Here is a 27,122-nt window from a genome sequence, read left to right as displayed (position 1 = left end):
ATATATATATATATATATATATATATATATATATATAATTATGTTAGGATACATACAGAGGGCCTGATTCACAAAGATTTGCATTTTTTTCTCCAGCTGTTTCTCCAGCTGTTGTGCCTAAAAAAACAGGATTTTTTTCCATAGTTCGTCAAAGGCCCCCCTCCCCCCAGCTAAGGCCAATCTGGATACCCATCTGATCAGGGGGTGCTTAGGTGCGCCTTTATTGGTCAGAAAGCCCTCAACGTGCTTCAGCCCTGTGGCCGTGGAAGCGTTCATCTTGAACAAGATGGGTGCTCCGGTGGAGGGGTGCGGGGGTCCGGGATAGGCTTCTGCTGTGCTGCTTTTGACAATAAAACACAAGCATTGACATAAGCAATACGTTTGGCTTTTGTGTACGCATGAGCCAGGCATTTGCCAGTTATTGCTGTCATAAATATTGCCATTAAGAACCGTAATTCTGAAGCTGCTGTGGCAAATAAAAACATGTCTTCACAGGTGCCTCACACCTCTACCTCTATAAGAAGCTTCCCTGCCTCTGCACGACTTATAATTCACATGTACTCACAAAATGACACGTGCGTCACAAAAGGAATTAAGATGATTTCTCCTTAACTAGCATTCTGTCAAGCATGTCTAGGTTGCCATGGCATTATATAAAAAAATAGACTGCCTACTGCCATTGGAAATGCATCCTCGGTTATAATCGGACGGGGCAGTGGGAATGCCACCGGAAAAATCCATATATAAGCACATCCGATCTGTCCCAACCTGGCAGTGGCTGGAAGGGTCAACATAATGATAATGATAATGATGTGTTATTTATATAGCGCCTTAATCCAAAGCGCTGACAATACAGGCAGTCTGTGCTGCTTTCACTGGCCTATCACAAATCTGACATTTCTTTCCACGCCAACTGACTACCGAGATGCATAGCAAGGCAAGAGCAGCCTGTCAATGCTTTGCTTCCTCAGTTCCACAATGCATGGAAATCTAGGATGAGTGGCTGCGCATTCTCACTTCAGGCTCCATGCTGTGCAACGGTGCCCTCCTTCCATTTCCTTCCAATTAATGGTCATTAAATCAGTGACGATTTTCAGAAATGAAAAGCCACCACTTTATTTCCTCAATGCGGGTGATTACCGCAGTAATCCCATGGGAAGACGAACAGCATGGCTGTAAACTAGATTTGGAGGGGGGAACAGGCTGGTTTCACATTAGGGCAGTAGTAAGTAGTAGGAAAACAGTTAGTTGGGGACTGAGGAGCCCCTTTTGTGGTAGAATGTTTCCTTTTTAGTGGGGGGATCCTGTGTGATTTCTGCAGAAACATCTCAAGATGCTCTTGGGGTGAAAAAAGGTGCCACACGAACTGGCGAGTGAAAGGGGGTAGCAGGAGAGTGCCAGGGAGGATTGGCAGACCTAGAAAGGCGGTGGTTCACACATGGAAAGTGGCAGTGGAGATGGGGAAGACTTTTCAATTGTTAAGCATTTTCCCATTACCATGGTAACGAGTAAATGATGCATTCCCACAGGGATGATTACTGGTAATGATTACAGTGGTAATACAAAGCGGCATCAAGGTTACTGCAGTATGCTTGTATGGGAATTTTCCAGATGAAACTACCGCAAATATGAAAGGAGGGGAAAAATGGGGGCATGATGGGGGGCATGGGCCTATGGTCAATGGCTGTGTATTTTTAATTGTGTTGGTGTGTCCATGATATGTGATATCCCTGTTGGAGAAGACATGGTAACAATAACCACCTCAAAGTCACGATAACCCCACCCTAAAAGACGAAACATCTCGTCACACATTAATCTCTACTCCAGAAAACTCACACAATGGGCCTCATTACAAGTTCGGTGGTAGCATTGCTGGTAAAACCGGCAGGCTGCCGCCGAACTTGCGAATTATTCCGGCGCCTAGCAATGGAGAAATACAGAAGCATTATAACCCTGGCAGACCCTGTATTTCCCCATTGCCGGGTGCCGGTAATAATTAATCCCCATTCCCATTTGAGCCCCATAGGGCTCAAATGGGAATGGGGAGGCCGGATGCACCGCATCATTCATGAATGGTGCCGGTGCATCCGACATGGTCTGCTCGCGGGTGCCGGTCCACCTGGCAGGTCAGTCCTAGCGGCTGGGAAGGCACCCGCGAGCAGAACTTGTAGTACCGGCAAGCTTACTGATACCGTTGTTAACAGACCAGCACACTTGTAATGGGGTCAAATATCTAAAACGTACCCCGATCCCCCTGATTCTACATTAGTCCCCTCCCACCAGAACATCGAGCTCAAAGAACCTGTGAAAACAGCTGAAGGTGGGTGATGCAAGACTAGGTAACATAACAGAATATATCAAAGAGTTTCATTCATTCGCCTGTGCGGCAGTATTCTGATTGGCTCAAGCAACTTTGGCGACTGGCAGGAACAGGGGAGGAAAGTAACGTTGGTTTTGCCACAGTCAGCCTATGGTTAATGGAACGGGCCCAAGTTATAGGCCCAAGCGTAGTGATCGGGTGTTATTGCTATTAGCACTCTGCGTTTTAAATCCGGAAACCCAGGGTGCTCGCAGCAATCTATCTTGTTTCAACGAACAACGCCCCGTAGATTGAAACAAAATACTTACTTAAGATGACCGCCATGGATCTGGAAGGCTGGGCTCCATATGGAACCCCTCTTTCTGCTGGCCATAGAGGCCAGCAGAGACACGGAGCGGCAGCAGCCCAACAAATCAGGTAATTGCGGATGGGGGCTAGGCAGGGACCCTAGAAGCGAGGGGAATGGGGGGAAGGTGGAGGGAGATGGTGGGGCAGAGGAAGCAGCCATCAGGCTGCTTTGAATGCAGGCTGAGATTGTGGGAATCAGCCCACGATGCAAGCAACCTGTTTGGTTGCCTCTTCCGCCCCAGGTGCTAATATCCACAGAAAAGCAAACTCTTTTTTGCATGTCAAGATAGTAGACATCGTAGATATAAGGAATCTTTAAAAAGAGCATTTTTTGTAATATATTCATATGTTGGTAGCAGGCACCTCTGCAATGTGACTGGAGGCGAAGGAGGTTCTCTTCATTTGGAAATGCCCCCCATCACTTTGCCAATTGACTAAACATGCATTCTCTGCTCAGGCACTGCTAACTGTTAGGTGGGACCCTCCTGTGTGTGTTGCCCCTTTAAGGGGATGTGTTTTCCCCACGTGTATGGCCCCTTTGAGATGGGCCATGACTGTGTCATGGCCCAAGCTAATAAAAGGAGCCCCTGCAGGCACGTGAGACAGAATGGCTGCAGACTCCCAAAGGGGAACGACTGAGTCCGTGTCTCCTTATTGATGTAGGCCGCAGGCCTCCACGTGGAGGCACAGGTCTGTATGCCCTGATGCCGTGGGACCCGCCTGCCAGGACGGCGGCCGAGGTCCACACGGTCAGGGGCTTGGCAGGCTGTGCCCCACCCCCGTGGCATTGATGTCCATAACGCCGAGGGGCCTGCCGGATGTCCAGGGCAGGCCCCAACCCCCACACATAGTGGGACTGTGTGGTGCTTACAGAGATAGCACCCAGGGGCGCCTGCCGGATGACCATGGCAGGCGACCCCCAACACTAACTTTTGAAAGGATGTTGTAAAGGAGCCCATCGTCGCCTGCATTTTGCCTGGTAGAGAATGAGCAGTTGCAACATTTTCTCCCAGCCGCAGGTCGCTCCTGACAAGGCAGCAGCTGGGGGAAAAGGCCCGAGCCGCTTTAAGTAGTGCCCATTTTCTGCTGTGTGTAGGTAGCCCTCTGGGGCTTGTCCTCCACACCCCTGAGGTCGATACGCTAACGGCCATGATGTCATTTTTGTGTTGAGATTAAGCATTTTAGGTAATGACTACTGTTGAGGCAAGTAAAGCTCTACAAGAAAGCAATGCTGAGTCACAAACGTGTCCTTCATTGGGAAGGGAGGTGCCCAGTCCTGTAAAAGGCACTGCTTCATAATGAAGGAGGAACGTTTGTTTAGGCGTGTGTAGCCCCCTAAGAGGCGTAGTTCGCTCTTCAATGAAAATTAAGCCACCAGCAAGAGTCAGAATTTGCAATGAAAGAAAGACTGTCAAATATCTTCTAGAATATTTATATTGGCACAATAGTAATTCTACTAGCAGGCCCGCGCCTATAGCAGAGTCTGATATTTGGAATAAACATGGCTGTCGCTTTGTGACCTGAATCGGGTTTATTTTTTCTTTTTTGTATTCTCTCTCTCTCTCTCTCTCTCTCTCTCTCTCTCTCTCTCTCTCTCTCTCTCTCTCTCTCTCCTCCTCCCACCTCCCCCCTAGAATTTCATATTATTCTATTATCTTCCAAGCCCGCTGCTCTCCCCATCCACACGAGTGTCAGACACCACCATTGTGAAAGCAGCTAGCAAACAGCAACAGGTAGTTTCGCGTTGCTTCAGCGACAGCTATTATCTTTTCTGTGTGCGCTGCATAAGTAGGACCCCACAAAGTCTCGCTTATTATATATGCTTCACCCACCTGCAACTAGTATGATTTGTGGCGGAAGTCGTGCAGGCCCACCATCATGGATGACCACCCCCCTCCACATATACAATGGAATGTTACATATGCGCACACATAAACTGGAGCCATAATAACTGCACATCTAGACAATAAGAAACCGCAGCATAGCATGGAATTAACATGTCTGCAACCAGCCTGTTATTCAGTGGGCCACGTTTTTGAGGAAAGGTCCCTTATGACGTAACACCAGCTTTCATCTACCACCAAGACGGCGACAACCCCTGAGGAAAAAAAGGCCCAGGGTATTTTTCTGCAGGGTCAACACAACCTCCCCAGCCCCCATTGCACATCATGCCTCCTACCTGTCCATTGGTACAGTGGTTCCTATAGTCCTATAGTGTATTCTTTCATACTTCCGTGTTCAGGTTAGTTCCACCGGCCCACCCATGATTGGTAAGTCAATCTAGAGCTTACCCAACAATGCAGAAGTGTGTACCATTAGGTGCCTCAACTGGTAGCATCTAGCCCCTACATTGGTTGGTACACACCCCATAGCCCCTTCTAAGGGAGATGGGCCAGAATACCAGCACACAAAGCACCAGCAGACTAAAAGTGGTTTGGTGGCATACAACAGGCCCTTAAAAGGGAGTGGCACGCCAATACTACATCACATTGCCAGGTATGGTGACGTCACCCTATAATACATGGCATTGCGACCGACCTTATTATATTTGCCTGGTAGAAGTCCCCCAGGAGGGTCGAGCACCCCAGAAATCCCACCCGCCCCCTCCATCCTGCCTAGAAGTTCAGCTCTACAGAGGTGGCGCTTGATTCCTTGGTTTTCCCCACTGCTGGTTAGAGACTGTGAAGATTTCCTGGAAGTAAAGCATAGAATAAAGCCTCCTTTCATCAATGCTAGACGTTGAAGGGGCTTTCCAGCAGAATGCACATGGTCGGCCATGATCCAGCTTTGGGCAGCCGTCAGCCATGCAAGGCCAATGGAGTGCATTCCGAGCACAGCTCTATGCTGGTCCATGATATTCCCGCTTTATAGTGACATTTTCGAGCGTCACATTTTCGAAATGCCATTTTTTCGAAACCAAAATGCCGGAAAAAAATTAAAATATTTTTTTTTTATTTTATTTTTTAAATGGGGGGTTCCCCCCCATCCCACGTTTTTTTTATTGACACTTTTTTTTACTAACGAAACAAAAATAAAACATATAAAATAAAAAAAAACATTTGCCATTTTTTTTCCGGCAATTTTGTTTCGACAAAATGGCATTTTCGAAAATGTGTTTTCGAAAATGTAACTGGATACCGAAATTCCCATACTGTGTCAGCAATTAAGGGCACAAGAAGAGCCTTTTAACTCATAAAGTGGATCATTTTGGGGATTAAAGTGGAGTGCTTTGATGACTATAGGCGTGTCTTCATAAATTAAAAAGGGAACACATTGGTTGGTTCATGAATTTCAACATTCGAGAGTTTATTTGAAATATCTTTGGGAATAATGATGAACATTTTGTTATTGATGGGAGAACTTTGGAGTGTGGAGGGGATCATTTTGATATAAGTAGAGGAACTAGTGAGAGTATTATATGGTTTTATGTAGGGAGCACCAATGGCACTGAAACATGAATTATTGTGGATTTGCACACGCACAAAGGCAATTTAGCGTGAGCCTTCGGAGCAGGGTAAATATAGTACAATTATATTTGCACTGGAATAATAAGATTGCACATGCACAAATGCAGCAAACACATCGCAGTTGTGCCCCAAATGTGCACAAGTCACTTAATTGGGAGGCACTAGGAACTTGTATGTAGGTAAAAAGGCAACACCCACAATCTCTTATCAGTCCAGTGAGTATGGCTAGGGACATGTCAGTACCTGAGAGATGCCAATTGCACAAACACTCTCTCAGTATTTCACATGTCACTTTCCCATGTGCAAGGGTCATACCACCGGATTGAGTCTAGGAGAGGTTTATTTTTCAGGTGCAGTGTGCAACGTGGGCAAATTGCACACTGAGTGCACGGATTGTTTGCATATCAGCTTGAGTGCACAAGCTGGGCATAGGTACAAATTGCACTTGACGTAGTTTGCTTCTATTCCACAATTTCTTTCTGATGCCAGTTCGTTATTTTGTCACCTCTTTTGCTGCAATTTCCTCCCAGAGGGGCAGGTTATTTGGGTAATGGGTAATTTGGGGGTGAAGAGGATCTGCATGTAGGGCATCTTTTCAGGGATCGGCAGAGTAGCAGTCTCTGCAGTACTTTCTACGTGTTCCTGGCTCCAGTGTGCCTTGTGAAGTCTTTCTACAGTGTTTTCTGCAGAGAGGGCGGGACTTTTGCTTAAAACCCCTCTCATTCAGCGGATCGGCCACGGAGTAGCTGCAGAGTAGCAGTCTCTGCAGTCTATGGCAGCAAGGGTAGCAAAAGGGAAAAGCGGAAAGGACATTGTTCTCCCCGCCTCTGTCACACTGACTCTGCAGATCGACTCAACCCAGTCAACCCAGTTAGAGGCAAAGGGCCGCTGCCTAGGGAGCTAAAAAAAAAGTATGGCACCCCGGGCGATAAATCCTTCTCCCCCTGGTCGGGAGGCGGGGCTTTCCGCGGTGAGGCACTGCCCCGCGCTACCATCGAACTTGGACTGCTCTCGACGGTGGAAGATCCGGATACTCCCCGCGGAACTCGCCAGCTCCTCCCGACACAGCTCCCACCTCCTGCTGGCAGCCTCTCGCCATTTGAGGCGGGTTCAGCGTCGCCCCTCAGAGGAGAGGAAACGCCGTCCGTCCAAGGTGAGGAGGCGAATGCGGGAGGGGAGGGGAGCGAAGGGGACTTTGCAGTGTCTGCACCGTTTGCACCGTTTGATCTACTGCCACCCGCGAGTGCGGCTTCAGAGACAGTGCATTTCCCCCTCCCGCCTATTACTCCTCTCTCTTCAAGGGACGGGTTGAAAGATCTGGGTGTGGAGGGGGCGCCTATGGCCTTGTTAAGCACAGGGAATACCGCTCTGGGGCCAGCAAACATAACAGTGGTTCCTATCCTGCACCAACCCTGTCCACAGTCGTTGGAGGAGCTGGCAGTGGTGGGTCCGTCTTCGTCAGGACTGATGGAGGCGGAGGAGCTGCAGGTTGCAGCTGACGAGTGGGTGTCATCCGAGCCTGTTCTGTCTGCCGTCATCCCAAGAGACCAGTTGCCGGGCAGCAACGTTAAATCCCTATATGTTTCTGCAAACCACTTCCATCAAAAGAAAAAGGGGGCGCTGGCGCATAGAAAACGATGCGCCCATCTTCGACAAAAACCTGGGCTTAAAGTACAGCCGACCAGGTGCCTAAGACTCTCAAACCCGTCTGTAAGGCCTCAGAAATCTCCCCTGAAGAGGGACACGACACTGCCGGCACCTAACAACAAGTTCTTTGCAAACTTTCTAAAAAAGAAACCAACTGTCCCAGAAGAACTTTCAGATGCCGAGATTCTGAAAGTAGTCTTAGAGCAAACTTCTCTGACTAAGAACCCTGGTAGGCCCTCTGGCGTGGGACCAGCTTTTTCAACAGACCCTGCACGAGCCTTAACTACCTGCACCGTGCCGGACGCCAGAGTCAGATTGCACTTTGGCTCACCGCGACCCGGCGCCTCGCCTTTGCCAAGACAGCCCGCCTCCACCACCTGGGACGAAGAGGCAGATTGTACATTGCAGATTCTGAGGCGCCCTGTCGCGCTCATGAAGGCCTCTCTAAACTCAGTACTGCAAGCTGGGAGGTCACCCGCCCCCCCCCGCCTTTGTGGCCACGGCGCCCTCATCTGTCTCTGCATCGAGGCACCTGGCTTCCCGGCTATCTTCGGCGGATGCTCTCGACAGATTGAGTGTCCATGAGTGCCATCCCCCTGAACCGCTCTCACCAGTATGGGGGCCTTACACGAAAGAACCTGGACTCGTTGACATTACACAGGTCCCCTCTTCTTTAGGGGAGACCGCGGGGGCACAGCCGGGAGGGATTAAGGACCCTTCCCCAACCCCGGCAGTTCCAGGCTCCGATATCAGGGGAACCCAAAGGTCGGGCAGGGGCCCTGCCCTATTGGCACCCGACATCCCCGCTATTCGAGGAGCCCCAGTGCGGGCCCAGAGCTTTGGCTCCCAAACTCCATCCAGCCCCACGAGAACTCGAGGCTCAAGCGAGTTACCAGGTAACCCTCCTAAAGATTCCCCGGTGAAGAAGACAGACTTAAGGCTAATTATGTCTATGGTAAAACTGGCTCTCGCCCCGTTCTGTAAATTGTACAAGTCTATAAATGACTCTTTAAAAGATCACACCTCCATCACAGCAATGATGAACAGCCGTCTGATCTTTTTGGACGGATACATAAATGCACTAAACAACAGAATGGAAAAACGCCAGGCAGACGAGGAGCCGGTGCAAGCCCAGGCCTTTGCATCGAAAGACAGAAGTTTGCTCTCCACCCCACCAATGCGAGCCCCAGTCCTTGACTCTAGCTCCCAGACCCCTCACTCGTGGTTGACTCCCTTATCAAAGGGTCAAACGGAAAAGTTTGGGTCTGGGCGCATAGGCCGGGGCAACGCCGGGAGCAATGCCAAAATAGTAGTCGCAAACACAAATGGCGCCATCAACAATGAAGTTATTCTCATTTTACCTGACCGCGAGCCGACTCAAGATCCCAAAGAAAGGGTAAAAGTACCTGCAAACAAAGAATTTGCTATCTTTGAAAACCAGAAAACAAACAACAACTTAGCCTCTTCACAGTCTAGTCTGACTAGAGAGGTTATAGCTACAAAAGAAGGGGGACCCGGCATCTGGACGGAAAAACCTGTGCACACCGAACCATCGGCAATCACTGCCCGGCAGGAAAATCCAAACCGGGAGGGAGGGGGGAACGCCTCGGGTGGCGCCCCCGCAGCTAAGGAGCGCAAACCGGAGGTGGAGGAAGATTTACTCAACCTCAGTCTTTACCCGCTATCCGACGACCACGAGGATAGCAGTCAGTCTCTGCACATGGAAGAGGAGATCTCACCCTTTCAGACTTCAGAATATTGTTGCAAGAAGCTCATCAAGAAGCATATTTGGGGACCGGCACCTATTAGGTGCCCCCCCCGGAACACGCAAAATAAATACACAAAAAAGCGGGCCAAGGCCACTCGAGCCTAGTCCATTCTCCACCCAGACGGAGGGCCGAGAGAACCGCCTTCTCCCCTATCCCCGGCAACGCTCCAACTCAGAGATGGGTCCACACTACTCGGGCCAAATGGCTATCTGGAGTGTTAAAGCACGCCGAAACCCTCAACACAGAAAAAAAGACTAGGCATGGCTCTAGATCCAGCCCAAAGCATGCTTCTCGGAGATCGGCTCTCCGCTCCAAAACAGAATGCACTTTTAAGATAGAACAACTGCTGGATAACAAAAAATATGTGGTACTAAATCGAGGCTATGTGCTTCAACTTTTCAAATGTGTGCCGCTGCTCAGACAAATGGAAACAAAAGACATTGTTTTGATAGAACCCTTCCACTAAGGTAAAACTGTTAGTGCATATTTATACGTGCCTACTAACCGGGCAAAAACTAGGATCTCCGAGGCGGCTGAAAATTTGTTGAAGTTAGGGTTCGACCTGTTCGAACCGGAAGAGAGTGTGCCTCCCACTTCACCACGACTAAGCTCTGATTCGGCCAGGCCCCAAAAATGTTGCCATCCTACGAACTTAAGCAGCAAACCAAAATCGTCTCGGGTGACTACCGAATCGACATGCCCGGAACAGCAAGTCAAAAATAAAGAACCAAATGACCCGGCTGGCTCTACACGGGGTTTTACCCCGAGATCCCACTCGGCAACAGACATCTATCTACCCACGCAGGACAAGCCCAGAAATGAAAGTGCGTATTAAGACCCACTGGGAATAGGAAGATTCCCGGTTGGCCCTATGGCAAAAATTCAACGCACCATTACCAAATCCCTTAAACCGAAGGACCCAGAACTCCAACAAACCATCAAACAAGCTCCATTAGCGCAATTATGGGCTTGGATACTGAGGGCGCTCACGCTCAACAAGAACAAATAGCAATGTGCAAAGCGCCCCTCTGCACCGCTTTCCACTAGATCAATCATTGGGAAAGAAGAGATGTTGTTGCGGTCGTGGAACACCCTGGGCTTTTTGCATCTGACCAAGAAAGGGGATCTAAATCTCGGATGTTTTGATATTGTCTGTTTACAAGAGTCTTGGATGACAGAACGCCCATTAATGGATGGATATGACATAGCGTGCGCCCCAGCAACAAAAGGGATCTTCGGTCGTCCTTCCTCCGGCCTTATAACAGCCATTCATTTTGGCTGTGGACTACATTTTAAGAAAACTCTGAAATCCTCTACATACCTTCTTGCAACGGAGCTAAACTGGGAACAGCCTTCTGAAGACAAGGGCCCTTCCACTCAGCTCCGTTTAATTGTCATCAATGTCTATTGGAATCCTGCAGCCATGAGCGATAATTCTTTTATAGCCCTGATCGGACAGTCTATCGATGAAGCTCTTGTGAACTGTCCAGAGGCCCTCCTGATACTTCGCAGCGACCTGAATGCCACCTGGCCCCCGCATGATACAAGCTGCGCCCCTTCATCTTCCATATCTCCGAGAAAAGGACGCGGAACCAAGTGGTTGTCTTTGATGTCTTCTAGAGTCTTACTCTGTGCCGGCGACCTTTTTTCGAGAGTAAATTGACCACCAACCTGGGAGAGGGGTAACTCCTACGCGGATATCGATCATATTTTTGTAAGCAGACACCTGGCAGCTTTAAGTAACTCGTTTGAAGTCCTCAAGTCTACGGCTAGCGATCACAATCTGCTGGTCCTGAAGTGGAAGACTCACTCAACGGATAAACTACACATGCTTGCACAAGTGGAGGCCAACAACCAAAGCAATCATCTCAAACTATCGGTGGCTTCCCTCTTGAAGATCACGCATCACTATCAAAAAGAAGGAAACGAGTGCTGCCAAAAGCAAGACCCACTACTACCAGACTATCAACCTCTCCTGGTACCATACATATCATCAAATAACAAGTCTAGACGCAGCAACAAACCTTTCACTCACGAGTACAGTAGAGAACTGGTCGAGAAAAGACATCTAGTGAGGAAAATGAAAAGACAACTGCGCTCATATCCATCGTCAGAAAATCAAGTCAGTTTCAACAGGGCTCAGTTAACTTACAAATCCTGGATCAGGCAACATCGAACACAGTTATACCAACAGGATGCGGAAGCCATGCTGAAGTTGGTATGTGGTCGCCACCCTCGAGAATTTTGGTCACTTTTTTAGATCTACATCCGCTCTTTCGGAGGATCACCAACAAACCCAATTAGCGAGGAAGGCTGGACGAACTTCTACAAAACCCTTTTCCAGACACCCTCAGCATTAAACCTCTCGGAGACCAACACTCATTTGGAGCCTTGGGTAGACCTGAGCGACGAAGCGGAGATAACTAAAGTTCTTCAAAGACTCAAACCATCGAGAGCAACTTCAGATGACCTGATCCTAATGGACATGACTCTGATTGGCCTCCAGCGCCAGTTAGACAACTTGGCTGTCTATACTCGAGCTAATGACCTTACCATTAACGTATCCAAAACCAAGATACTGGTTTTGGAAAAAGAGAAACATCCAAAAGAAAAACTGGCCTGGTACCTGGAAGGGGTCGCATTAGAAAAGGTTTACAACTTCAAATACTTGGGAGTCACCATTGACTGTTCTAGCATCAACGTAGCCTTGCAGTGCGCCCTAATGGACAAAGCAAAAAAACTGGCGGCACAAGCTTGTGCGTTGGACAAGAAATTCGGACGTTTTTCCCTGCTGCCGATGGTCCGATTCTACCGTGCAAAGGTGGTCCCGTCCCTCACCTATGCAGCGGAAGCTCTCCCACATACGCCAGCGCTTCTGTGGCAGAAGTTAGAGGGTTACTTTTGGCGTACGGTATTAGGCCTACCAAAATCAACATCCATGCTATTAATTAGAAGAGAGCTAGGTCTCCTCTCTTTGGGAGGGACCACGGAGATAAAAAGCATGATGCACAGGAAAACGCTGCTTCCGGACTGTACGCATCTATTAGGCATAATACAATCAGAAACTTTGGGCGCACGCTGCAGCGTGCTAAAATCCTGGGAAGAAGCGTGTAAACTGAAATTGTCGGAAATTCACTCTTCGGAGGTCGAGCTCATCCGAAACCCGAAAAAAATACAAAAGAAAATGGGTGAGCTCGACTGGATCAAAACCCTGGACAATGCAGCAAAGGCAAAATCAGTTAGACATCTTCCGCCCTACCAAAGTAAACTAAACATGGTCCCAAATTATCCGAGTAAGTTTCCTAGCAAATCGGCTAGAAATGTGTTTTTGAGAGCGCGCTTAAATCTTCTGGAAACCAAGGAGATTTTAACACTCAGAGGGCTAAGCAACTCAGACACATGTCGTTTCTGCAAAAGCGAAGAAGAGGTTGAAACCATACGTCACCTGTTACTAAATTGCCCAGGGACAAAGGCAATAGGTGAGAAGTTCCTGCTACTGCACCTTTCGGCATCGTACACTAAGGAAGAGGAATTGTGGTGGGGTCGCTTAATGAGCGGAGAAAGGACTACTTGGACCACCACACAGACTCTCAAACACATTTTGTCTTTGTGGATCAAAAGCTTGGTTTCCTAATCAATTAAGCTCTCACTACGACTACTGTGACGCAAATCTAGACTGCTTTCCTTTCTGCAGCTACGCTCTTCTTTTTCTTGGATTGCTCTATATATGCTCTTTTTTTGCAGTTTCTTCTTCTACATTGTTTGCAAAAATCATTAAATTGATTAAATCAAATAAATAAATAAAAACAAAGGGACTAGACCTGTGAATGGGAGGCATTTCACTTTCACTTCTAGTCCTACTATTTCACCAGACCAGATGTTTTGCACTACAGTTCATATCAGCCCTATCCAGAATAGTCAATGGTGAGGGATCATGGGAGCTGTAATCTGGAGAGCTATCTGTTGCAGAACCCTGCAAGGCCATTTACCTATGTGACATCCTATTATAGGAGAGTGCAGCCCACTTACCCTCATGGGACCTCAAAGGAAGCTAGGCAGATCAGTCTCGTGCCACACCAAACATTCAATAACCCAGAGCACTTGCATTATACCCTAGCTCTGTGTGTATGTGTGAGGGAGATGTTATATCTGTCTTGAGTGAGGTGAGTGCATGGTTCTGTTGTTATGTGTGTCTCATTGGTCCCCCATGTTGGGGTGTAATAAAAGGCCCCAAACTAATGGAACTGCATGATTCCCTTATCATTGTTCATACCCGCTGGGCTCTTCATTCTGGGTTTGATAATGATGTTATCTTTGAATCTGCAATCAGAGATAGGTGACCTGTGCCTCTCCAGATGTTTTTGGACTACAGTTTCCAAGATGCCTCACCATTGCCTATTCTGACTAGTGCTGATGGGAGTTGTAGGCCAAAACATCTGCAGCGCAGCAGATTGCCTACCCCTGGCAAAGATGAAACTTGTTATTACTATGAGTAGGATATCAAGATACCCAGCGTATGCCCATTAATGCCTGAGAATACCCTGGACATTTTATTAATGACCTTCAACAGTCCCACTGCCCTGTGTCCATCTAAAGAGGTATAATAACAGATTCTTCCACAACCCACAATGTTCAGTTTGTGGCCTTCACACACTGGTTGCATCTATGAAACAGGAAACACCACACAATAAATGTAAATTGGTATATTGGTTGTAAATGTGGGTCCTCAGGTGTTACATACAGTTTGTTGAATCAGATGCAAAACAAAATAGCCCAGCGAGTTAAGCGCTTGCCTCAAAACATGGAGCAAGCAAACCGTTCAAATGTTAATGGTGCAAACTCGTCCCATCATCCTTTCAAAGGTGCAAAACTGAGAACCTATGAATTGGGAAATATTAACATACACAGACACAAAACAAGAACACGTTAAGAGAATACCATTATAATGGGTAACCGGAGTGGCTACTATTTATGAAACACCAAATCTGAGATAGCAGGAGCTGAACAAAAACAGAGTTTTCATTACTCTTATTTATGTTAATACACATATCATTACTCTTGTTATGATTTATTAGCACATGAAAATCGTTATTGACCTTGTCTTAGCCAATCAGAATACGGCAGTCAATAACTACTGGTATTGACAACATTCTAAACATTGTGGACCTGATTCACAGAAGGCTTTCCTATGGGACTGCGCCATTATAAAATGCTTCTGTGAAAGCTTCTGCAAGCAACAATGCAAGTTCCAGGCTAAATGTTCTTTCAGCAAGACAATCCCTTGCTGCAACATGCTATTTAACACACAAAGAGAAAACATTGGGAAATGTCTTTCGTTTTCTTATAGAGAAACCGTTTACTTGTACATTACACCTAATGCCTGCTGTAAAACCTGTTCCAGTTTACGCCTTGCGTTTGCCTGATTCGACGGCCTTTCATAGCGGCTGTGGCCGCTTGACAGGAGCTTCCATGCGCTTCCTGTACCACACACTGCCGTTGCTTTGCTCCATTCGAAAGCAGAACTGGAGAAGAGAGGTGCGGGTGAGGGTGTGGGGGGTGATGGAATTAATGGGACTCTGCTGGTGTGTGGTCTCAAAGTCCCTGCTGCTCACATGGGGGAGCGAGACAGGATGCACAGGTGTGCAGCGGCTCGCACTCCCCTTCACACCCGCTTTCTGATGCTCTACAATCTCCTGCTGCTTGCATCCTGTTAGAAGAGGGCAGGGGGAGAAAGCCCAGCACGCCTGACTATGGGGTGAGGCGTGCAGAGGAAGGACACACAACAACAAGGCGCACCTTGTCTGCAAGATAGCAATGCTGTTGCTTTGATGCCTGCAGTTCGGGAGTTCCAGGTCTGATTCGAAGTTGTCTATGTCCAGAGCATGGAGGCATCGTCGTTGTTGGGGAGGATAAAAATCTGAAGTGTCCCACAATGGTTGGTAACATAGCAACAAGCCACCAAGCATGTGACATCGTCAATCTAGGCAGGAAAGACGTCACCTCATTGGTGACATCATGTTTTTTAGGGAGGATAGAAGTCTGAAGCGTCCCACAATGGTAACATCAGCAACAAGCCACCAAGCAAGTGACATCATCAATCTAGGCAGGAAAGACGTCACCTCATTGGTGGCATCATCATTTTAGGGAGGATAGAAGTCTAAAGCTTCCCACAATGGTGATATCAGCTTTCTAACCAGGCTATAAGTAACAAGCCACCACACATGTGATATCATCAATCTAGGCAGGAAAGACGTCATCTCATTGGTGACATCATGTTTTTAGGGTGGATAGAAGTCTGAATCTTCCCAAAAATGTTACATAAGCTTTCTAAACAGGATAGAAATAACAAGCCACAACACATGTGACATCATCAATCTAGGCAGGAAAGACGTCACCTCATTGGGGACATCATGTTTATCCGGGAGGATAAAAGTCTGAAGCTTCCCACAATGGTGATATCAGCTTTCTAACCAGGCTATAAGTAACAAGCCACCACACATGTGACATCATCAATCTAGGCATGGAAGACGTCATCTCATTGGTGACATCATGTTTTTAGGGAGGATAGAAGTCTGAATCTTCCCAAAATTGTTACATCAGCTTTCTAAACAGGATAGAAGTAACAAGCCACAACACATGTGACATCATCAATCTAGGCAGGAAAGACGTCACCTCATTGGTGACATCATGTTTTTTAGGGACGATAGAAGTCTGAAGCTTCCCACAATGGTGATATCAGCTTTCTAACCAGGCTATAAGTATCAAGCCAACACACATGTGACATCATCAATCTAGGCAGGGAAGACGTCATCTCATTGGTGACATCATGTTTTTTAGGGAGGATAGAAGTTGAAGCGACCCACAATGGTAACATCAGCAACAAGCCACCAAGCATGTGACATCATCAATCTAGGCAGGAAAGACGTCACCTCATTGGTGGCATCATCATTTTAGGGAGGATAGAAGTCTAAAGCTTCCCAAAATTGTTACATAGGCTTTCTAAACAGGATAGAAATAACAAGCCACAACACATGTGAATTCATCAATCTAGGCAGGAAAGACGTCACCTCATTGGGGACATCATGTTTATCCGGGAGGATAAAAGTCTGAAGCTTCCCACAATGGTGATATCAGCTTTCTAACCAGGCTATAAGTAACAAGCCACCACACATGTGACATCATCAATCTAGGCATGGAAGATGTCATCTCATTGGTGACATCATGTTTTTAGAGAGGATAGAAGTCTGAATCTTCCCAAAATTGTTACATCAGCTTTCTAAACAGGATAGAAGTAACAAGCCACAACACATGTGACATCATCAATCTAGGCAGGAAAGACGTCACCTCATTGGTGACATCATGTTTTTTAGGGACGATAGAAGTCTGAAGCTTCCCACAATGGTGATATCAGCTTTCTAACCAGGCTATAAGTATCAAGCCAACACACATGTGACATCACCAATCTAGGCAGGAAAGACGTCATCTCATTGGTGACATCATGTTTTTAGGGAGGATAGAAGTCTGAAGCTCCCCAAAATGGTTACATCAGCTTTCTAAACAGGATAGAAGTAAGAAGCCACAACACATGTGACATCATCAATCTAGGCAGGAAAGACGTCACCTCATTGGTGACATCATGTTTTTTAGGGACGATAGAAGTCTGAAGCTTCCCACAATGGTGATATCAGCTTTCTAACCAGGCTATAAGTATCAAGCCAACACACATGTGACATCATCAATCTAGGCAGGGAAGACGTCATCTCATTGGTGACATCATGTTTTTTAGGGAGGATAGAAGTCTGAAGCGTCCCACAATGGTAACATCAGCAACAAGCCACCAAGCATGTGACATCATCAATCTAGGCAGGAAAGACGTCACCTCATTGGTGGCATCATCATTTTAGGGAGGATAGAAGTCTAAAGCTTACCACAATGGTGATATCAGCTTTCTAACCAGGCTATAAGTAACAAGCCACCACACATGTGATATCATCAATCTAGGCAGGAAAGACGTCATCTCATTGGGGACATCATGTTTATCCGGGAGGATAAAAGTCTGAAGCTTCCCACAATGGTGATATCAGCTTTCTAACCAGGCTATAAGTAACAAGCCACCACACATGTGACATCATCAATCTAGGCATGGAAGACGTCATCTCATTGGTGACATCATGTTTTTAGGGAGGATAGAAGTCTGAATCTTCCCAAAATTGTTACATAAGCTTTCTAAACAGGATAGAAATAACAAGCCACAACACATGTGACTTCATCAATCTAGGCAGGAAAGACGTCACCTCATTGGGGACATCATGTTTATCCGGGAGGATAAAAGTCTGAAGCTTCCCACAATGGTGATATCAGCTTTCTAACCAGGCTATAAGTAACAAGCCACCACACATGTGACATCATCAATCTAGGCATGGAAGACGTCATCTCATTGGTGACATCATGTTTTTAGGGAGGATAGAAGTCTGAAGCTTCCCATAATGGTGATATCAGCTTTCTAACCAGGCTATAAGTATCAAGCCAACACACATGTGACATCATCAATCTAGGCAGGGAAGACGTCATCTCATTGGTGACATCATGTTTTTAGGGAGGATAGAAGTCTGAAGCTCCCCAAAATGGTTACATCAGCTTTCTAAACAGGATAGAAGTTACAAGCCACAAAACATGTGACATCATCAATCTAGGCAGGAAATACGTCACCACATTGGTGGCATCATCGTTTTTAGGGAGGATAGAAGTCTGAAGCTTCCACAATGGCGGCATCAGCAACAAGCCATCAAGCATGTGACGGCATCAATCTAGGCAAGAAAGAAGTCACCTTATTGGTGACATCATGTTTTTTAAGGAGGATGGAAGTCTGAAGCGTCCCACAATGGTAACATCAGCAACAAGCCACCAAGCACGTGACATCATCAATCTAGGCAGGAAAGACGTCACCTCATTGGTGGCATCATCATTTTAGGGAGGATAGAAGTCTAAAGCTTCCCACAATGGTGATATCAGCTTTCTAACAAAGATATAACTAACAAGCCACCACACATGTGACATCATCAATCTAAGCAGGAAAGACGTCATCTCATTGGTGACATCATGTTTTTAGGGAGGATAGAAGTCTGAATCTTCCCAAAATGGTTACATCAGCTTTCTAAACAGCATAGAAGTAACACGCCACAACACATGTGACATCATCAATCTAGGCAGGAAAGACATCACCTCATTGGTGACATCATTTTTTTGGGAGGATAGAAGTCTGAAGCTTCCCACAATGGTGATATCAGCTTTCTAACCAGGCTATAAGTAACAAGCCACAACACATGTGACATCATCAATCTAGGCAGGGAAGACGTCATCTCATTGGTAACATCATGTTTTCAGGGAGGATAGAAGTCTGAATCTTCCAAAAATGGTTACAACAGCTTTCTAAACAGGATAGAAGTAACAAGCCACAACACATGTGACATCCTCAATCTAGGCAGGAAAGATGTCACCTCATTGGTGACATCATGTTTTTTCAGGAGGATAGAAGTCTGAAGCTTCCCACAATGGTGATATCAGATTTCTAACCAGGCTATAAGTAACAAGCCACCACACATGTGACATCATCAATCTAGGCATGGAAGATGTCATCTCATTGGTGACATCATGTTTTTAGGGAGGCTAGAAGTCTGAAGCTTCCGAAAATGGTTACAACAGCTTTCTAAACAGGATATAAGTAACAAGCCAGAAAACATGCGACATCACCAATCTAGGCAGGAAATACGTCATCACATTGGTGGCATCATCTTTTTAGGGAGGATAGAAGTCTGAAGCTTCTCACAATGGTGACATCAGCAACAAGCCACCAAGCATTTGACAGCATCAATCTAGGCAGGAAAGACGTCACCTCATTGGTGACATCAAGTTTTTAGGAGGATAGAAGTCTGAGGTGTCCCACAATGGTAACATCAGCAACAAGCCACCAAGCATGTGACATCATCAATCTAGGCAGGAAAGACATCACCTCATTGGTGGCATCATCATTTAGGGAGGATAGAAGTCTAAATCTTCCAACCAGGGTGATATCAGCTTTCTTACCAAGCTAAAAGTAACAAGCCACCACACCTGTGACATCATCAATCTAGGCAGGAAAGACATCATCTCATTGGTGACATCAGGTTTTTTCGGGATGATAGAAGTCTGAAGCTTCCCACAATTGGTGACATCATGTTTTTTAGGGAGGATAGAAGTCTGAAGCTTCCCACAATGGTGATATCAGCTTTCTTACCAGGCCATAAGTAACACGCCACCACACATGTGACATCATCAATCTAGGCAGGGAAGATGTCATCTCATTGGTGCCATCATGTTTTTAGGGAGGACAGAAGTCTGAATCTTCCCAAAATGGTTACATCAGCTTTCTAAACAGGATAAAAGTAACAAGCCACAACACATGTGACATCATCAATCTAGACAGGAAATACGTCACCACATTGGTGGCATCATCTTTTTTAGGGAGGATAGAAGTCTGAAGCCTCTCACAATGGTGACATCAGCAACAAACCACCAAGCATGTGACATCATCAATCTAGGCAGGAAAGACGTCAACTCATTGGTGGCATCATCATTTTAGGGAGGATAAAAGTCTAAAGCTTCCCACAATGGTGATATCAGCTTTCTAACCAGGCTATAAGTAACAAGCCACCACACATGTGACATCATCAATCTAGGCAAGGAAGACGTCATCTCATTGGTGACATCATGTTTTTAGGGAGGATAGAAGTCTGATCCTTCCCAAAATGGTTACATCAGCTTTCTAAACAGGATAGAAGTAACAAGCCACAACACATGTGACATCATCAATCTAGGCAGGAAAGACGTCACCTCATTAGTGATGTCATGTTTTTTCGGGAGGATAGAAGTCTGAAGCTCCCCACAATGGTGATATCAGCTTTCTAACCAGGCTATAAGTAACAAGCCACCACACATGTGACATCATCAATCTAGGCAGGGAAGACGTCATCTCATTGGTGACATCATGTTTTTAGGGAGGATAGAAGTTTGAATCTTCCCAAAATGGTTACATCACCTTTCTAAACAGGATAGAAGTAACAAGCCACAACACATGTGACATCATCAATCTAGGCAGGAAAGACGTCACCTCATTGGTGACGTCATGTCTTTTTCGGGAGGATAGAAGTCTGAAGCTTCCCACAATGGTGATATCAGCTTTCTAACCAGGCTATAAGTAACAAGCCACCACACACGTGACATCATCAATCTAGGCAGGGAAGACGTCATCTCATTGGTGACATCATGTTTTTTTCGGGAGGATAGAAGTCTGAAGCTTCCCACAATGGTGATATCAGCTTTCTAACCAGGCTATAAGTAACAAGCCACCACACATGTGACATCATCAATCTAGGCAGGGAAGACATCATCTCATTGGTGACATCATGTTTTTAGGGAGGATAGAAGTCTGAAGCTTCCCAAAATGGTTACATCAGCTTTCTAAACCGGATAGAAGTAACAAGCCACAACACATGTGACATCATCAATCTAGGCAGGAAATACGTCACCACATTGGTGCCATCATCTTTTTTAGGGAGGATAGAAATCTGAAGCTTCTCACAATGGTGACATCAGAAACAAGCCACCAAGCATGTGAAATCATCAATCTAGGCAGGAAAGACGTCACCTCATTGGTGGCATCATCAATTTAGGGAGGATAGAAGCCTAAAGCTTCCCACAATGGTTACATCAGCTTTCTAACTAGGCTATAAGTAACAAGCCACCACACATGTGACATCATCAATCTAGGCAGGAAAGAAGTCATCTCATTGGTGACATCATGTTTATAGGGAGGATAGAAGTCTGATCCTTCCCAAAATGGTTACATCAGCTTTCTAAACAGGATAGAAGTAACAAGCCACAACATATGTGACACCATCAATCTAGGAAGGAAAGACGTCACCTCATTGGTGACGTCATGTTTTTTCGGGAGGATAGAAGTCTGAAGCTTCCCACAATGGTGATATCAGCTTTCTAACCAGGCTATAAGTAACAAGCCACCACACATGTGACATCATCAATCTAGGCAGCAAGGACGTCATCTCATTGGTGACATCATGTTTTTAGGGAGGATAGAAGTCTGAATCTTCCCAAAATGGTTACATCAGCTTTCTAATCAGGATAGAAGTAACAAGCCACAACACGTGACATCATCAATCTAGGCAGGAAAGACGTCACCTCATTGGTGACATCATGTTTTTTTGGGAGGATAGAAGTCTGAAGCTTCCCACAATGGTGATATCAGCTTTCTAACCAGGCTATAAGTAACAAGCCACCACACATGTGACATCATCAATCTAGGCAGGGAAGACGTCATCTCATTGGTGACATCATGTTTTTAGGGAGGATAGAAGTTTGAATCTTCCCAAAATGGTTACATCAGCTTTCTAAACAGGATAGAAGTAACAAGCCACAACACATGTGACATCATCAATCTAGGCAGGAAAGACGTCACCTTATTGGTGACATCATGTTTTTTAGGGAGGATAGAAGTCTGAAGCTTCCCACAAAGGTGATATCAGCTTTCTAACCAGGCTATAAGTAACAAGCCACCACACATGTGACATCATCAATCTAGGCAGGAAAGAAGTCATCTCATTGGTGACATCATGTTTTTAGGGAGGATAGAAGTCTCATCCTTCCCAAAATGGTTACATCAGCTTTCTAAACAGGATAGAAGTAACAAGCCACAACACATGTGACATCATCAATCTAGGCAGGAAAGACATCACCTCATTGGTGACGTCATGTTTTTTTGGGAGGATAGAAGTCTGAAGCTTCCCACAATGGTGATATCAGCTTTCTAACCAGGCTATAAGTAACAAGCCACCATACATGTGACATCATCAATCCAGGCAGGGAAGACGTCATCTCATTGGTGACATCATGTTTTTAGGGAGGATAGAAGTCTGAAGCTTCCCAAAATGGTTACATCAGCTTTCTAAACAGGATAGAACTAACACGCCACAACACATGTGACATCATCAATCTAGGCAGGAAATACATCACCACATTGGTGGCATCATCTTTTTAGGGAGGATAGAAGTCTGAAGCTTCTCACAATGGTGACATCAGCAACAAGCCACCAAGCATGTGACATCATCAATCTAGGCAGGAAAGACGTCACCTCATTGGTGGCATCATCATTTTATGGAGGATAGAAGTCTAAAGCTTCCCACAATGGTGATATCAGCTTTCTAACCAGGCTATAAGTAACAAGCCACACACATGTGAAATCATCAATCTAGGCAGGAAAGACATCATCTCATTGGTGACATCATGTTTTTAGGGAGGATAGAAGTCTGAAGCTTCCCACAAAGATGATATCAGCTTTCTAACTAGGCTATAAGTAACAAGCCACCACACATGTGACATCATCAATCGAGGCAAGAAAGACGTCATCTCATTGGTGACATCATGTTTTTAGGGAGGATAGAAGTCTGATCCTTCCCAAAATGGTTACATCAGCTTTCTAAACAGGATAGAAGTAACAAGCCACAACACATGTGACATCATCAATCTAGGCAGGAAAGACGTCACCTCATTGGTGACGTCATGTTTTTTCGGGAGGATAGAAGTCTGAAGCTTCCCACAATGGTGATATCAGCTTTCTAACCAGGCTATAAGTAACAAGCCACCACACATGTGACATCATCAATCTAGGCAGGGAAGACGTCATCTCATTGGTGACATCATGTTTTTAGGGAGGATAGAAGTCTGAAGCTTCCCAAAATGGTTACATCAGCTTTCTAAACAGGATAGAACTAACACGCCACAACACATGTGACATCATCAATCTAGGCAGGAAATACGTCACCACATTGGTGGCATCATCTTTTTAGGGAGGATAGAAGTCTGAAGCTTCTCACAATGGTGACATTAGCAACAAGCCACCAAGCATGTGACATCATCAATCTAGGCAGGAAAGACGTCACCTCATTGGTGGCATCATCATTTTAGGGAGGATAGAAGTCTAAAGCTTCCCACAATGGTGATATCAGCTTTCTAACCAGGCTATAAGTAACAAGCCACCACACATGTGAAATCATCGATCTAGGCAGGAAAGACGTCATCTCATTGGTGACATCATGTTTTTAGGGAGGATAGAAGTCTGAAGATTCCCACAATGGTGATATCAGCTTTCTAACCAGGCTATAAGTAACAAGCCACCACACATGTGACATCATCAATCTAGGCAGCAAAGACGTCATCTCATTGGTGACATCATGTTTTTGGGGAGGATAGAAGTCGGAAGCTTCCCACAATGGTGATATCAGCTTTCTAACCAGGCTATAAATAATAAGCCACCACACATGTGACATCATCAACCTAGGCAGGGAAGACGTCATCTCATTGGTGACATCATGTTTTTAGGGAGGATAGAAGTCTGAAGCTTCCCAAAATGGTTACATCAGCTTTCTAAACAGGATAGAAGTAACAAGCCACAACACATGTGACATTATCAATCTAGGCAGGAAATACGTCACCACATTGGTGGCATCATCTTTATTTAGGGAAGATAGAAGTCTGAAGCTTCTCACAATGGTGACATCAGCAACAAGCCACCAAGCATGTGACATCATCAATCTAGGCAGGAAAAATGTCACCTCATTGGTGACATCATGTTTTTTAGGGAGGATATAAGTCTAAAGCTTCCCACAATGGTGATATCAGCTTTCTAACCAGGCTATAAGTAACAAGCCACCACACATGTGAAATCATCAATCTAGGCAGGAAAGACGTCATGTCATTGGTGACATCATGTTTTTAGGGAGGATAGAAGTCTGAATCTTCCCAAAATGGTTACATCAGCTTTCTAAACAGGATAGAAGTAACAAGCCACAACACATGTGACATCATCAATCTAGGCAGGAAAGATGTCACCTCATTGGTGACATCATGTTTTTTGGAAGGATAGAAGTCGGAAGCTTCCCACAATGGTGATATCAGCTTTCTAACCAGGCTATAAGTAACAAGCCACCACACATGTGACATCATCAATGTAGGCAGGGAAGACGTCATCTCATTGGTGACATCATGTTTTAGGGAGGATAGAAGTCTGAAGCTTCCCAAAATGGTTACATCAGCTTTCTAAACAGGATATATGTAACAAGCCACAACACATGTGACATCATCAATCTAGGCAGGAAATATGTCACCACATTGGTGGCATCATCGTTTTTAGGGAGGATAGGAGTCTGAAGCTTCTCACAATGGTGACATCAGCAACAAGCCACCAAGCATATGACATCATCAATCTAGGCAGGAAAGACGTCACCTCATTGGTGGCATCATCAATTTAGGGAGGATAGAAGCCTAAAGCTTCCCACAATGGTTACATCAGCTTTCTAAACAGGCTATAAGTAACAAGCCACCACACATGTGACATCATCAATCTAGGTAGGAAAGACGTCATCTCATTGGTGGCATCCTCGGTTTTGGGCACAAGTCAGAAACTTCCTACAACGGTGACATAATTTCTCCAGGCAGGGTAGAAGTGACCAGCCACAGATATCCTCCACATTGTCCGGATAGAATGAAGAAGCCAGCACACATGTGACATTATCTACCAGGGGAGTTGCTAGGTCTGGAAAAGACCCGGGGCTACGCTGCTGTCGGAACTGTTGGGACTGGGGGCTAGCTAGTCTTTTGGCTGTAGCTCCTGAGATTCTATCCGGGGCTACAACCAAAAGATCAGGGGCTATAGCTCCCTTACCCCCCCCCCCCTAGCAACGCCCCTGTTATCTACACTCGTGCATAGGCGCGTTACAAATGCCATATCATATCATCCACCCAGACGGAAAAGAAGTTGCCACAAGGGCGATGTCCTTGTCCTGTATATAATCACGAAAGAGTCAGAAGCGATCACACGAGTAATTGTATCCATCTGTGCAGGATAGAAGCAAGAAGCCTTACCCACCAGTGCCGACACCTATCTAGGCAGATTAATTCACTGTGCCAGCAACAGCATCTTCCCCTACCGGGGTAGAAGCAAAAAGCCACCCATCTAAGCAGATTAATTCACTACCACTATACCTGCAGCAGCATGTACCTGAACGGGATAGAAGCAAGAAACCACCACACTAGTTTTGTCATCTATCTAAGCAGATTAATTCAATATGCCAGCAGCCTGAACAGGGAAGAAGCAAGAAGCCAGCACACCTGTGAACCCATCCATCTATGCCGGGTATTAGTCAGAAGCCACCACCGTGGTGACATCATCAAACCCAATATGCGCATGGGGTCTTTCTGAAGAGGCGATGGCTGATGGCACCACGCAGGCATGCCTCCCCCTGCGAGCAAGCCACGCTGCCTGCCTCTTTGCCTGAAATGCACCCCGCTCTGGCCACACCCCCCGGAAGGACTGTAGTATATCATCCTGTATGACAAGACACCTGCACGAAGACCCCCTGTCTGCCTGATTGTGAGCTGCCGGGTACTGTCCATGCTAACTCTGGGCTCCTTGTTTCACCTCCCAAATCAATGTGGCAGTGCCGCGCTGTTCCCCATCTCGGGGCGTGGCTGCTATCTCTGCATGTGCACCTGCCGGCGCAGTGCCATGTGTGTGACAGACTTGTCTACACAACGCACGTCCTATGAAAAGACACACAGCGCTTACCGACGTGGGTGATAACGGAGGCCAGACGTTGGCTCAGCTCCTGGTGTGACATCTCTTCCTCCTTCAACCAAAAAAGCATTTCCCACTGAAGACGCTCTGCGAAAGATGCCGGCCGCTCCCTCCCCGCCTCACACAAAGGCAGCAGCAGCGGCGGCGGAGCCACTCCCAGCTCAGGAGCGGCAGCAGGGCTGGGGTCCAGGGTGCCAGGGAACCTGGGCTCTGCTCCCCTGGCACTGCGTGCGCACCCCCTGGCTGTCTGTAAAGCGGGGAGTCCCGGGAGGCAGGGGAGAGGGGAACCGCACGAGCCCGACTCCTGGGGTAAGAAAGAGAGGAAGCGCCGAGCAGGCACCTGTCTCCGGGGGATGCTGATGCTGAGGGCGAAAGCAAAGCCAGGAAACCGGATCCAGGGAATGGAGGCTGCGAAAGGCATCCCTCAGCCGTGGGGTTAAACGCAAGGCATCTCCAGCCGCACTGGGAGCTGCTCTGTGATTCCAATGCCTGTTTTTGTCATTTTCCCTCGTTCGGCATGTAGCATTTCTGGTTCCCATAGTCATAGTGCAACCAACACATGCGAGGGACGGCATAATAGATATACCATTTGCGGCAATATTTAGTACCTCAGTAGACTCTTCCACGAGGGCAGAATTTCTCAATGGCAGCTGTGATTTCTATGCCGGCAGGGCTTTAAGTGGGCCGGGCCCAGCACGGTTCTAAAGGTGTCCTGGAGTTGTGGTTTTTTTTTTAGGGGGGGGGGGTGGTAGAAAAGTGAGAGTGGGCCACCAGCCCATCAGCTGTTTGTTGGAAGGCTCTGGCCCTTGCATGTGACACAGCATCACTGCAGCAGACACATCCACCCTTTGAGCTATCTTACTGGACTGATGAATTCTGACTCGCAG

At 46.4% G+C, this 27,122-nt stretch overlaps 1 protein-coding gene across 7 annotated transcripts in view; it reads right to left on the bottom strand.

The window, feature by feature from the left end:
* MCF2L2 (MCF.2 cell line derived transforming sequence-like 2) overlaps positions 1-26,722 on the bottom strand; it is a 3,251,461-nt gene extending 3,224,739 nt beyond the window's left edge. Inside the window, exon 1 of one of the 7 annotated variants that reach the window (XM_069618639.1) lies at positions 26,227-26,722. In XM_069618639.1, coding sequence (XP_069474740.1) covers positions 26,227-26,656 — 430 coding nt within the window. In that variant the 5' untranslated portion in view covers positions 26,657-26,722. The remainder of the gene's footprint in view (positions 1-26,226) is intronic. The other 6 variants (XM_069618638.1, XM_069618642.1, XM_069618640.1 and 3 more) reach the window with 6 other exon arrangements.
* Between the last annotated feature and the right edge of the window lie 400 nt (positions 26,723-27,122).

The sequence above is a fragment of the Ambystoma mexicanum genome, chromosome 10, assembly GCF_040938575.1.
Source record: "Ambystoma mexicanum isolate Mex_15411 chromosome 10, UKY_AmexF1_1, whole genome shotgun sequence".
Lineage (NCBI taxonomy): Eukaryota > Metazoa > Chordata > Amphibia > Caudata > Ambystomatidae > Ambystoma > Ambystoma mexicanum.
This window is presented reverse-complemented; position numbering and strand designations above follow the sequence as displayed.